Source organism: Alosa alosa, chromosome 2 (assembly GCF_017589495.1).
Source record: "Alosa alosa isolate M-15738 ecotype Scorff River chromosome 2, AALO_Geno_1.1, whole genome shotgun sequence".
NCBI lineage: Eukaryota > Metazoa > Chordata > Actinopteri > Clupeiformes > Clupeidae > Alosa > Alosa alosa.
This window is the reverse complement of record NC_063190.1, coordinates 37,783,162-37,794,917: the sequence shown is the minus strand read 5'-3', so window position 1 is coordinate 37,794,917 and position 11,756 is coordinate 37,783,162. Positions and strand designations below refer to the sequence as shown.

At 43.6% G+C, this 11,756-nt stretch overlaps 1 protein-coding gene across 1 annotated transcript in view; it reads left to right on the top strand.

The window, feature by feature from the left end:
- acer3 (alkaline ceramidase 3) overlaps positions 1–3,613 on the top strand; it is a 30,421-nt gene extending 26,808 nt beyond the window's left edge. Inside the window, exon 11 of the mRNA XM_048228708.1 lies at positions 814–3,613. Coding sequence (XP_048084665.1) covers positions 814–867 — 54 coding nt within the window. The 3' untranslated portion in view covers positions 868–3,613. The remainder of the gene's footprint in view (positions 1–813) is intronic.
- Positions 3,614–11,756: the final 8,143 nt, after the last annotated feature.

Below are 11,756 nucleotides of genomic sequence, written 5' to 3'. Positions count from 1 at the left end.
CCCACTGTAGGTCTGCAGTTGACTGTTGAAGCACTGCCCACTGTAGGTCTGCAGTTGACTGTTGAAGCACTGCCCACTGTAGGTCTGCAGTTGACTGTTGAAGCACTGCCCACTGTAGGTCTGCAGTTGCCTGTTGAAGCACTGCCCACTGTAGGTCTGTTCAGTTTGTATTTAGTTGCATCGCTTCATTCATTATTTCATTATTCACTGTTCTAATTGTGCTGTTCGTTGTGTTTAGTTTGTGTGTGGTGTTTAATTCATTGTTTTGCTGTTCGTTGTGTTTAGTTTGTGTGTGGTGTTTAATTCATTGTTTTGCTGTTCGTTGTGTTTAGTTTGTGTGTGGTGTTTAATTCATTGTTTTGCTGTTTGTTGTGTTTAGTTTGTGTGTGGTGTTTAATTCATTGTTTTGCTGTTCGTTGTGTTTAGTTTGTGTGTGTGGTGTTTAATTCATTGTTTTGCTGTTCGTTGTGTTTAGTTTGTGTGTGTGGTGTTTAATTCATTGTTTTGCTGTTCGTTGTGTTTAGTTTGTGTGTGGTGTTTAATTCATTGTTTTGCTGTTCGTTGTGTTTAGTTTGTGTGTGTGGTGTTTAATTCATTGTTTTGCTGTTCGTTGTGTTTAGCTTGTGTGTGTGGTGTTTAATTCATTGTTTTGCTGTTCATTGTGTTTAGTTTGTGTGTGGTGTTTAATTCATTGTTTTGCTGTTCATTGTGTTTAGTTTGTGTGCGGTGTTTAATTCATTGTTTTGCTGTTATGTTGTGTTTAGTTTGTGTGTGTGGTGTTTAATTCATTGTTTTGCTGTTCGTTGTGTTTAGTTTGTGTGTGGTGTTTGGCCGACGCTGCACATCGGGTCAGCGAAGACAGGGTGAAGAAGAGCGAAGGCCTCCCGCCACTAGCCTCAGAGAGAGGGTCCGCTCCGCTCCGCGCGTCTGGACACGACGACGGCCCTCCCAGACGCCAGCTTGAGGTTTTCTGCCCCAGGCCAGCGCTGTTCCTTCTTCATTTGGCCGCGTAGCGTTGAGAAGAGAACATTATTATAACACAGGACTGTTCAACTCTCATCCTTTTTAAACATTTGAGCTAATTACTCAACAATTAGTTGTTACCATTTTTAGGTGATTTTGAGGTGACACAACCAGTTTTGATTTTGTATTTATTTAAATGCATTGATCTATGGGTTCATGAAAACGCTGAAAAAGACTGCGAGATCTTTACCTCAGATAGTATTCTACACAGGGATAGATTTTATTCTGTGTGCTGCAAGATAGTTTGTTCATAAAGAAAGTCATAATCCATTTGCCATTAACATATTTAAGTATCTTAATATTCATGGTAGATCACTATCAAAAGTCATTACCTTAACTGGAAAAGTCCTTCATACAGAATTAGGGGTGTAGGACAAATCAATACAGTGTAGTATTGTGATATTTTTGACACGATACCGTCGTGATACAGTGCCACTAAGTATCTCAGTATTTTTATTTAATTTATATTGTGATTTTGATTTTATCTGGATATATATGTCTACTCTGATAACATTGTGTCTTAAGTACTTAAAATACATACAGTAGACCTGGTTCTTCTCTTGAGTCATCACAGTAATGGGAAAGGAAGTCAAAGCAAAGAACAAGAACAAGAGTTCCCACTAAAGAGCAAGATGGCTCCAGAGTTCTTACTAAAGAACAAGATGGCTATACTTGCTGTATTCTATAAAGATGGCAGTAATATGGTGTTGTGACCTAAATATCATGATGTTATCATATTGTTCTTTGCTAATTCTCACCCCTTGTACATAACCGTTCAGAGTGAAGTTGCAAGTGAGGATTTTCCAAACAGATTGAAGCACAAGAAGTTATATAGGCTGGATTTAAGAGTTGTTGTTTTAGGGTTTCTGTCATTTGCAGTTTCATTTCCTCATTTTTCTTTACTAAATAAAAACAAGAAGTTAGTGCAGCCTTATTTATTACGACTGTACTGATAGACACCAACAGCACACAGTCTGCTGATAGGAAGATTATTTCCCATGAGCCGAGTCATATTTTGAACATATTTTGAGCTTTTCACCTCTTTCACCATAGTCTCGTCTGTGGCTTTCGCTGCATGGCTTGTGATCTCATGAAGGAAGTTATTTACACAGAACACTCACTTTTCACTTTGTTTGTTTGCTCACTCATTTTCCTTTTGTTTTCTAAACTGTGGGGAACATTTCTGCATCTGGGGTAAATTGTTGGAATGGACTATTTCACTAAGCAGCTCTAAGGACTCAATGTATTGTACTACAAAACTACCTGAACCATATTTGGAATCGTCCCAAATGAATGCTGGTGACCCATGCTAATCCATATTTGGCTAATTTTGTAACTATCGGTTAACATGGAAATCTATAAATATGGACCATGTGTTGGAAATGCTTTACATTAAGGTTAATAGACATCAGTAAGTGCATGGGTTAACATCAATGAACCATCATTCTCAGTGTTGTTAAATCACGTAATGCAGTCCTGGATCCCTTGGTTTAGAGCCTGTTACCAAATCATTTCAAATCCAGTTTGCTAGATGATTTTTTGCATCAGTTAAGCATGAATAAGCCATGAACTTCAGCTTTCAGAAACATTCGCCAATTACAATACTTCATCTTATTTTCTAGTGTCATTAATTCTTCATCTTAACGTAAAGCATTGCCCATGTGTTACCTGTGTACTGTAGACCACTTGCACTGCCATAACCATGTGTTACCTGTGTACTGTAGACCACTTGCACTGCCATAACCATGTTTTTATCCCAGTGAAGCTGGTTAGTAATCATTAAATGTCAAGTTACAATATTAGGTATGGTTGCTTCATATCACTCCTAAAACTGATGTCATATAAGCACAAATGTTTAATTGCATATAAAAAGTCCAAATTAGCCAAGTTACTGGACATGATTAGAAGTGTCTCTACGTCCTGTGTGATGCTGCTTCTGCCGATGGTGGAGCGTTGTGTTGTCGTAAATGTTTAGGGTGCCTTATTTCCCAGAGTGCAGTAGGCTCGGAAACAGGTTTTCCCCCCCTGATCAATGGACCCAGATCCAGGCCTGACCTGCCTCATGGGTTCGTTGCCGTCTGGGTTTCCACCCTGGGGGCACCTCCATGTTGCCTTGCTCCAGAGGGACGTTCAAATGACCATGCAGACTTTTGTGTTCAGCCCACTCACTGGAGTTGGACACAGAACCCAGCCGTTTGCCCCTATGTGAAGATCCTATGGGAGAAAGCTATGCTGTAAGTGCAGAATGGGGAAATCCTATGGGAGGGAGTTCTAATCTATGTGCAGTATGTGAAGATCCTATGGGAGGGAGTTCTAATCTATGTGCAGTATGTGAAGATCCTATGGGAGGGAGTTCTAATCTATGTGCAGTATGGGGAGATCCTATGGGAGGGAGCTACTGTGCAGTAAGGGGCCTATGGGAGATGGTATGGGGACCAGCCCACTGATTCCTCCTGTTGCCATGTTCCTGCCAAGGCCTACCTGTGTGTCCTATTACCATGTGATTTGTGAAGTTTGTGAGAAAAAAAAGAGTATAATTTAAAACATTTTGTGCAGTTGCAGTTTATGCTATTAAAGGATTTGAAAACTACCTCTTTGCACCTGTGTTATGTATCCAGTGTTGCTGTCATGCATAGTTGTAGTCTATCCCATGCCCTCATTAAAGACGCAGTAGTCTATCCCATGCCTAGTCTATACCATGCCCCCATTAGTCTATGCCCTCATTAAAGATGCAGTAGATAGATAGATAGATACTTTATTGATCCCAGGGGAAATTCAAGGTAGCCTATACCATATCATTAGTCTATCCCATGCCCTCATTAGTCTATCCCAGGGGGTCAAGAGCGTGCAGATTAGCTTCGGCATGTTAGTATACGCCATTTTCAAATATGGCGCTGCATGGAGCATTTGGAACCAGCTCCATGCACGAAAATCCGTGTTGGACACGAGATCTCATGCGCGTACATGTTGGTGGGTGGTTACCTATCCGGTGGCTACAGCCAAACGTTATTCAGTGCGTATTTCTTGAGGAGCCTATGAGAAGACGTGCATATTATGGTTGTTTATCCATCATATGACAAAAAAAGAAAATTGTATTGATCTTGTTTCGTTGTTGTTTGTCTCGAACAAACATAGCCTAAACATGATTAAAGTAGTGCTGTCAGTTAAACGCGTTATTAACGGTGTTAACGTAAACCTATTTTAACGGCGTCAGTTTTTTATCACGAGATTAACGTTCTTTTTGGTGTAACAAACTTTGTCGTTTTTTCACAAGCTGTCTAAGGGTTAGACTAGTAACTCTAACTAGTAACGTTAGAACAACTACACCACACTGGATCTAGCTAGACCGTGCTGCATGTACACGCCCCCTTTTAGGGGAAAGGGAGCTGTTTGGATAATGGAAACCTATGCTGCATAGAAGTGGGGAGCGAAAAGGGCTTATAATTACTAAATCTTGAAACAAACGTGAATAAAAGGCACAAAATAAGGTTGGTGTAAGAGTTATCTGTGTGTTTATGGGATTAATGTGACCATTATGTTCCTATTTTTTGCTCTTTCCAGTTTAGCCTACTAACAGGAGTATCACGAATGTAGGCACAGTCAAACTGCCCGTGGCTGACTATAACTAAGTTCGGCAAGCTTAACTTTACATGTCATAACATCAACTAAACATAATGTAACAATTTGATAGCGACACACAGAGTTGTCCAATCAAAACGTTTATTAGCTGAGAACAAGAGCAGGGACACAGACCCAGAACACAACACACACGGGGCAGGTCAAGTACACACACACACGCTACACATACAGGAGAGGACGCAGCCCCCCACACAAAAAGGATCACACACGAGGGAGAACTAAAAGGGAAACATGTTACAATAAAGACGCTAACATTACACTCAAAACTAAGGAGATATACAGACATAAACCCCAAATGTTCGCTCCCGCATCCCAGCATGCCCTGCGTGGGAGAACGCTAGCACTGTCTTGTGCGCCGACATTACACAGCTCCCCCAACAAACCATTGCCGTCCTCTGCAATGACTACGAGGTAGCCACATGCTAACGTCGGCACGCGTCGCCCGCCACTCAGTCCAGTGCGACAGAACCGCCAACTCACGTGGGGTGCACGCCGCAGGAGCTCACTCAACGGGGAGCCACGCTGCTAGCAATCCAGTACGGGCGTGCTAGCAGCCACGTGGCCGACCCGCTCGTCACCAGCTCCCTCTCAGCAGCCGCCCTCAGGCTGCACTTTTCGCGGCGTGTCACCGCGGCACTCCTCCTCTCCTGGCGGGGCCCTAGGTGGCCTTTTCAACCGTCGACACTGTACCAAGCACCGGGGTTCGAGGGGGGTCAGATGAAGCTGCACCAACGCCACTCCGCTCTGTCGATTCACCGACCAGGACAGACAGGCACCGACTCCGCAGCAACCGGACCACGCTGAGCTCTCCCGCTGCAGCTACCGTCTTCGGCGTCCCTCCTCGCAGAGCCGTCCTGCTCTGCTCTCGGCCCGTTCCAACTCCCTCGCGGCCTCAGCGAAGGCACGACCCCGAGATGGCCATGCTAACGAACTCCACACCACAAACTTTTTTTTTTTTAAAGGCGCCGGCCAACAGGCCAACAGGCCAACTAGAACGGGCGCCCACACAGCACGTTGCCTCTCACACGCACCCAAACGTTTTAAAGTTCAGAGTTCAGAGGGCCATTCCGTCGAAGCTGCCCCGTGAGTTCGCTGCCCCCAGCACCTCTGCCAACCGTCCGTCATCCAGGATTTATTAGCTGAGAACGAGAGCAGGGACACAGACCCAGAACACAACACACACGGGGCAGGTCAAGTACACACACACGCTACACATACAGGAGAGGACGCAGCCCCCCACACAAAAAGGATCACACACGAGGGAGAACTAAAAGGGAAACATGTTACAATAAAGACGCTAACATTACACTCAAAACTAAGGAGAAATACAGACATAAACCCAATGTTCGCTCCCGTATCCCAGCATGCCCGGCGTGGGAGAACGCTACACAAGGCGCCGACGTTACAATAAGTCACACATTCATTCTATCACTTGTAATATGAACGTAGCCTTTTTCCTACAACTAGGTGAGATAATTGGCTATGCCTGTTATACTGAAGTTCCACAGTTAGCTAGCTAGCAAGCTAACCGTTTTACATGGGATATGATATGGTAAGTGTAGCTAGTACGTGCTGAATGGGTTGTAATGTAGCCTACATCGTTTCGACATGAGTAAGTTATGTACACATAATTCTTTATAACTGCCGTGTTAGTAAAATTATTGAATGGCCTGTAAATTAATAACTAGATGTAACGTCAAGGTGTAGGCTATCTGTCTTTCCCATTAGAATCAATGATATATGTATGTTAACTTGTTTTCCGCTAAAATGGGGCGTGATGCAGATTAAATGTAACCTATCTTTATGATGATGCGCCTTTAGTAGGCTACGTAAAGGCATGCTGCACACATTTGTTTGGGCTTTCCGAGACGGCCAAAGAGTAGATTCGTAGCCTACAATAAACGCAGTTCTGAACTCCTGGTCAGCTGAATGGTGTTTTAAATTGCTGTGGACACCGATGCCGACATTTCGACATTCATTTACTGTACATTAGATTCCATTCTTTTCAATACAACTCTGCACACCAGCATCGCACTTTGCCGCCGTGTAAATCACGATTCAGTTATATTTGGTCGACGCCGCTCCATAAAATCCATTGTTCATCCAGTGTTTGCGTGTTAAAAACTTCGGCGCTGATGTGTGTGGCAAGTGACAGTGCACCATAGACTGTAGGCCTATAAAACGGCAGTGCACTCATGTCGAAAAGTTCCTTATTTTTCAGCTGAACTCAAAGATAATAAATATAGTATTTTATGTTTGTTATGCCCTTTATTAGCTATATTTCTGAAGAATATATTGTGTTGCCTCAGGTCTGCTGCACATCTTTTGAAATTTGATTTGAAATAATCAAATAGACCTACGTCTTAAAGTTCAGTTAATAAAGTAACTTGCTTTGCTTTCATTTGAATCCTAATTAAGATACACAATAATTGCTTTATATTGTTAACATGGACTCCTGGAAAGTTAATAAAAAATAAAGCGATAAAATATGTGATTAATCGTGATTAACTATAGGAATTCAGCGATTAATCATGATTAAAATGTTTAATCGTTTGACAGCACTAATAACTATAAACATATAACTAAACTCCTGTAGTGAATGTAACCGGCATAATTCACCTTTGTTATTAAGTGTGGTTCTACACACCGTTCATATTAAACACAGCACTTTGTTCTGTCTGTAGTTACTTCATGTAAGTATAACTGTTCAGGGATCGTGGTCCCTTTAAATGTTATGAATGTGTGATGACATGTAGCCCCATGCCTGTTTTGTTGCTGGACAGCGCCATTTTGTTTTTCAGTGTTTTTCCTATCAAAATAAACGACACACGCATTTGTGTGCTCAACGTGAGAAATTGTCTCTTGCGATTTACTGCAATTTCCACACTCCACTGTACAATAAAGACAGTAGAAGATAAGAAAGATAAGAAAACTAACAATACTAAATACACTATATAAATTAAATTAAGAAAGGGTGATCAAGCATAATACGCTTGCAGTGACAGGGCCGGGATTGGGAAGGTGCTCAAGAGAGTGAGTGTCATGGTGAAGGTGCAAAAAGTGGTCCAACATTAGTCCAACAGTGCAACAGTGCAAGAGTAAGGTCTAGAGACCAGCATAAATAATATAGACAAATAGGAGAGTAAAGTATAATGTAGACAAGGTAATATAAAAAACTATTTCAGTGCAAGAACAGGTTGAGGTAATAGGGTTATAGCCATTTATTTATTCAGTATTGTAGCAGAAGCCTGACTGCAGCCATTGATCATGTGTTTAGCATGAAAAACAGTGTAGCAGTAAAACAGTAGTGAAAACATTAGGCTGTGTACAATAGTAAAACAGTAGTAAAACAGTAGTGGGCAGTCAGTACTCAAACATGGAGAGGGTGGAGAGGCAGACAGACTAAGCAGAGAAGTCTATCTCTCCTCTTCCCTTTAGTGAAGCATTGAACAGTTCAATGGCCCTAGGAACAAATGACATCCTCAGCCTTTCAGTTGTGCCCGGCAATGAGCGAAGTCTCCAGCTGATCAAGCTCTTTTGCTTTTTGATAGTGCTGTAGAGTGGATGACATTCATTATCCAAGATGTTGATCAGTTTGTTTAGGGTCCTTTTGTCAGATATTGAAGTGATGCACTCCAGTTCAGCTCCCACTACAGAGCCAGCCTTCCTTACCAGCCTGTCAATTCGCCCCGCATCCTTCTTTGTGCTTCCTCCCCAGCATACCACTGCATAAAAGAGGGCGCTGGCCACAACAGACTGATAGAACATCCTAAGGAGCTTGCTGCACACATTGAAGGACCGCAGCCTCCTCAGGAAGTACAGCCTGCTCTGCCCTTTCTTGTAGAGTGCATCAGTGTTGGCTGAACAGTTCAGTTTATTGTCCAGGTGGAGTCCCAGATACTTGTAGGTGCTTACCACCTCCACATTGACCCCATCAATGGAGACTGGTAGCAGAGTGGGCTTAGACCTGCGGAAATCCACCACCATCTCCTTGGTCTTTGAAGTGTTGAGTTGAAGGTGATTGAGTTTGCACCATTGCACAAAGTCCTCCACCAGGCTCCTGTACTCCTCCTCCTGCCCGTTCCTGATACACCCCACAATTGCAGTATCATCAGAAAACTTCTGCATGTGGCATGACTCGGTGTTGTAGCAGAAGTCAGATGTGTACAGGGTGAACAGGACTGGAGAGAGCACAGTTCCCTGTGGCTCGGTGCTGCTGATCACAGTGTCAGAGAGGCAGTTCTTCAGTCTGATCGAACTGTGGTCGCCGGTCAGGTAATCTGTAATCCAGGTTACCAGGTGAGCGTCCACACCCATCTGCAAGAGCTTGTCTCCCAATCTGAGGGGCTGGATGGTGTTTAAAGCACTTGAGAAATCAAAGAACATGATTCTCAAGGACTTTTCCCCTTGTCTAGGTGAGAATGTGTCCTGTGTAAAAGATAAGTGATGGCATCGTCCAGGCCCACTTTCTCCTGGTATGCAAACTGTAAAGGGTCTAGTGCATGGCATACCTGGGGTCTGAGCATACCTAAGACCAGTCGCTCCATTGTTTTCATCACATGTGATGTTAGAGCGACAGGCCTGAAGTCATTAACCCTCTAGGCGCCACGGTCGAGTTTACTCGACAAGATTCGGCACTGAATAAAACGGCCGTACGGTCGTATTAAAACGGCCGGACGGTCATATTTCGTTCGACCTCCACTCCACTAGAAGGCAGACAAGTCATACGTCATCCCCGAGTCGAAAAAACGACATGCTTTAAACAAAACTTTCTAGCTACAGCGCATTGAATCAGTGCGTGAAATACTGGAACTAGTGTGCGTGTGAGCCACTTTGTCAGAGCGATATTGTCAACGTCAGCGAGTATTTGCATTAGATTATCGTCTAATGGCATCAAAAAAGTTTACCTGAAATGAAGTGTTGGGTCTTCTATTCGCGGACCCTGATTCTGAAGGGGAATATCTGCCTTCAGAAAATGACGGTGATTCGTTTAGTGAGAAAAAGTGAGAGTTTACTCCATAGTTTAGCTTACACCAAGCACAAACGTTGAATCATTTGCCCAATGTCACTGGTGGGAATAATGTTTCACGGGTTCGGAGTGTTCATCGGGAAGTTAGCAGGGTGTTAGTGGTGTGGCTTAACGAGGCTGGAGGTAGCCTAATGTCCATAGCGCTAGCTTTGTCTTCTGAACGTGTGCCTCTCCTCATAATCGCGGCGACAGTAACGCGGTGGAGCCTTTGTCTAATGCCACTGGGTATGTTAGACGAGGTCGAAGTGCTCATAGGACAGTTAGGGGGAACGTGAGGCAGTGTAGGGAGTCGCAATGAGAATGACAGTAGGCCTAGTCCGAGCTGGCGCAATTCTCTCCACTGGCTTACGCCAGGCAGATCTGGCCATGCTGCTCGCAACAGGAGCAGAGGTGGTGACATCGGGCAGGAGAGCCATTAGGCCATGCATAGTCTATCACAAGATGATGGGAATGCCGGCCCTGTATGGATAGGATATGGATATGGATAGTCATTATCTCTACAGAAAAAGGCCTGCTACATAAAAAAAAAATTGTCAGCCATTTATTAGTGATTTACACTGTTGATTATCTATTTCCCTGACCATTTAGGACATGTGTTCTTTTTTGTGTGTTCGTGTCCTTGTGATGTGTGTGTCTTTGTCAGCTAAGAAAAAAACAACAAAAAAAACATCAACAAAAACAACAAAAAGAAAACAAATATAAGAAAACATTGTCTCTTGTCTTGTCTCGTCATCTCACTCCTGATCTGTGCCTTGCCGTGGCAAGTGAGCTTTTGAACTAAACAGGTCTTGTCTACTTGTGTTTGTGTGTCATCTGAATAATATATATGTGCCCCAAACATGGAATCAGAGTGCCTACTGTATGTAGTAAATGGAAAATCTCTACAGCAAAAGGCCAGCCTACCGCTACATGCATTTGGTTTGTTTCTGCCATTTATTAGTAATGATTTATACAGTTTGTATACTACTTATTATTTACCTGAGCATTCAGTATTGTCCAATATAGCATACAGAAGGTGAGGGACATTTTAGGGGAAAATAAGTGGTGCATTTTATCATTCAAACATGCAACTTTTCATGAAAATTCTATAATCCAAGATGGCCGCCACCATATGATGTCATAATATGACATAAACATTTAATCTCTACATAAACTTTGGGTCATCCTTAATATTTCTCTAATTTACAGAAAGTCTCTATCTCTTATCACTTTTAAGATATAGCCTTTTGAAATGAAGATGTCAAAATCGAACGTTTCCAAAAAAAAACTCTAAAGGCGCCTAAAGGGTTAAGCTCACTGGGGTGTGGTTTCTTGGGGACGGGGGTGAGACATGATGTCTTCCACAGTGTTGGAACTTGTCCGAGACGTAGACTCCAGTTGAAGATGTGCTTCAGTGACTCCCCTAGTTCAGCAGCACAGGCCTTGAGCAGCCTTGGACACAGTCTGTCAGGCCCGGCTGCCTTCCTAGGATGAAGTTTTTTTTTTTTAAATAACTTACTTGATCAGCTGTGATGATGGGGGATGAGGGGAGTGGAGGGTGAGGAGGAGGAGGGGTGCTTCTGAGAGGGTTGTTGTGTGGCTAGAGACTGATGGCCGTTGGCTGAGGCCATTGTCGCCGCACTACTCGTGGTCACCACGTGGGGGAGAGGTGCGATAGCCTGATCAGCAGTGATGATGGAGGGGGGGAAGGGAGGGAGGCAGCATCTGGGGTCTGTGTTTCTGATGGCTGTTGACTGAGGTCGTTGTCACCTCATTGTTCATGGTCGCCATGTGGGGGAGGGGTGCAGTATCCAGTGATGATGGGGGTGAGTGTTGCACTGGTAATGAGGTGGGGTGGGGGATGGGCAATCAAACCTGTTGTAAAAGTGGTTCAGCTGGTTCGCCCTGTCCAGGTCTCCCTCCACAGAGCTGCTGCTCTTCTTAAGGCCAGTGATAGATAGATTCATACAGTCCCACACCTCCTTGATGTTGTTATCTTGCAGCTTCTGTTCCATCTTCCTTCTGTAGTCCTCCTTAGCCTCTTTCAGCTTATTCTTGAGTTCCCCCTGTACTCGCCTCAGCTCTG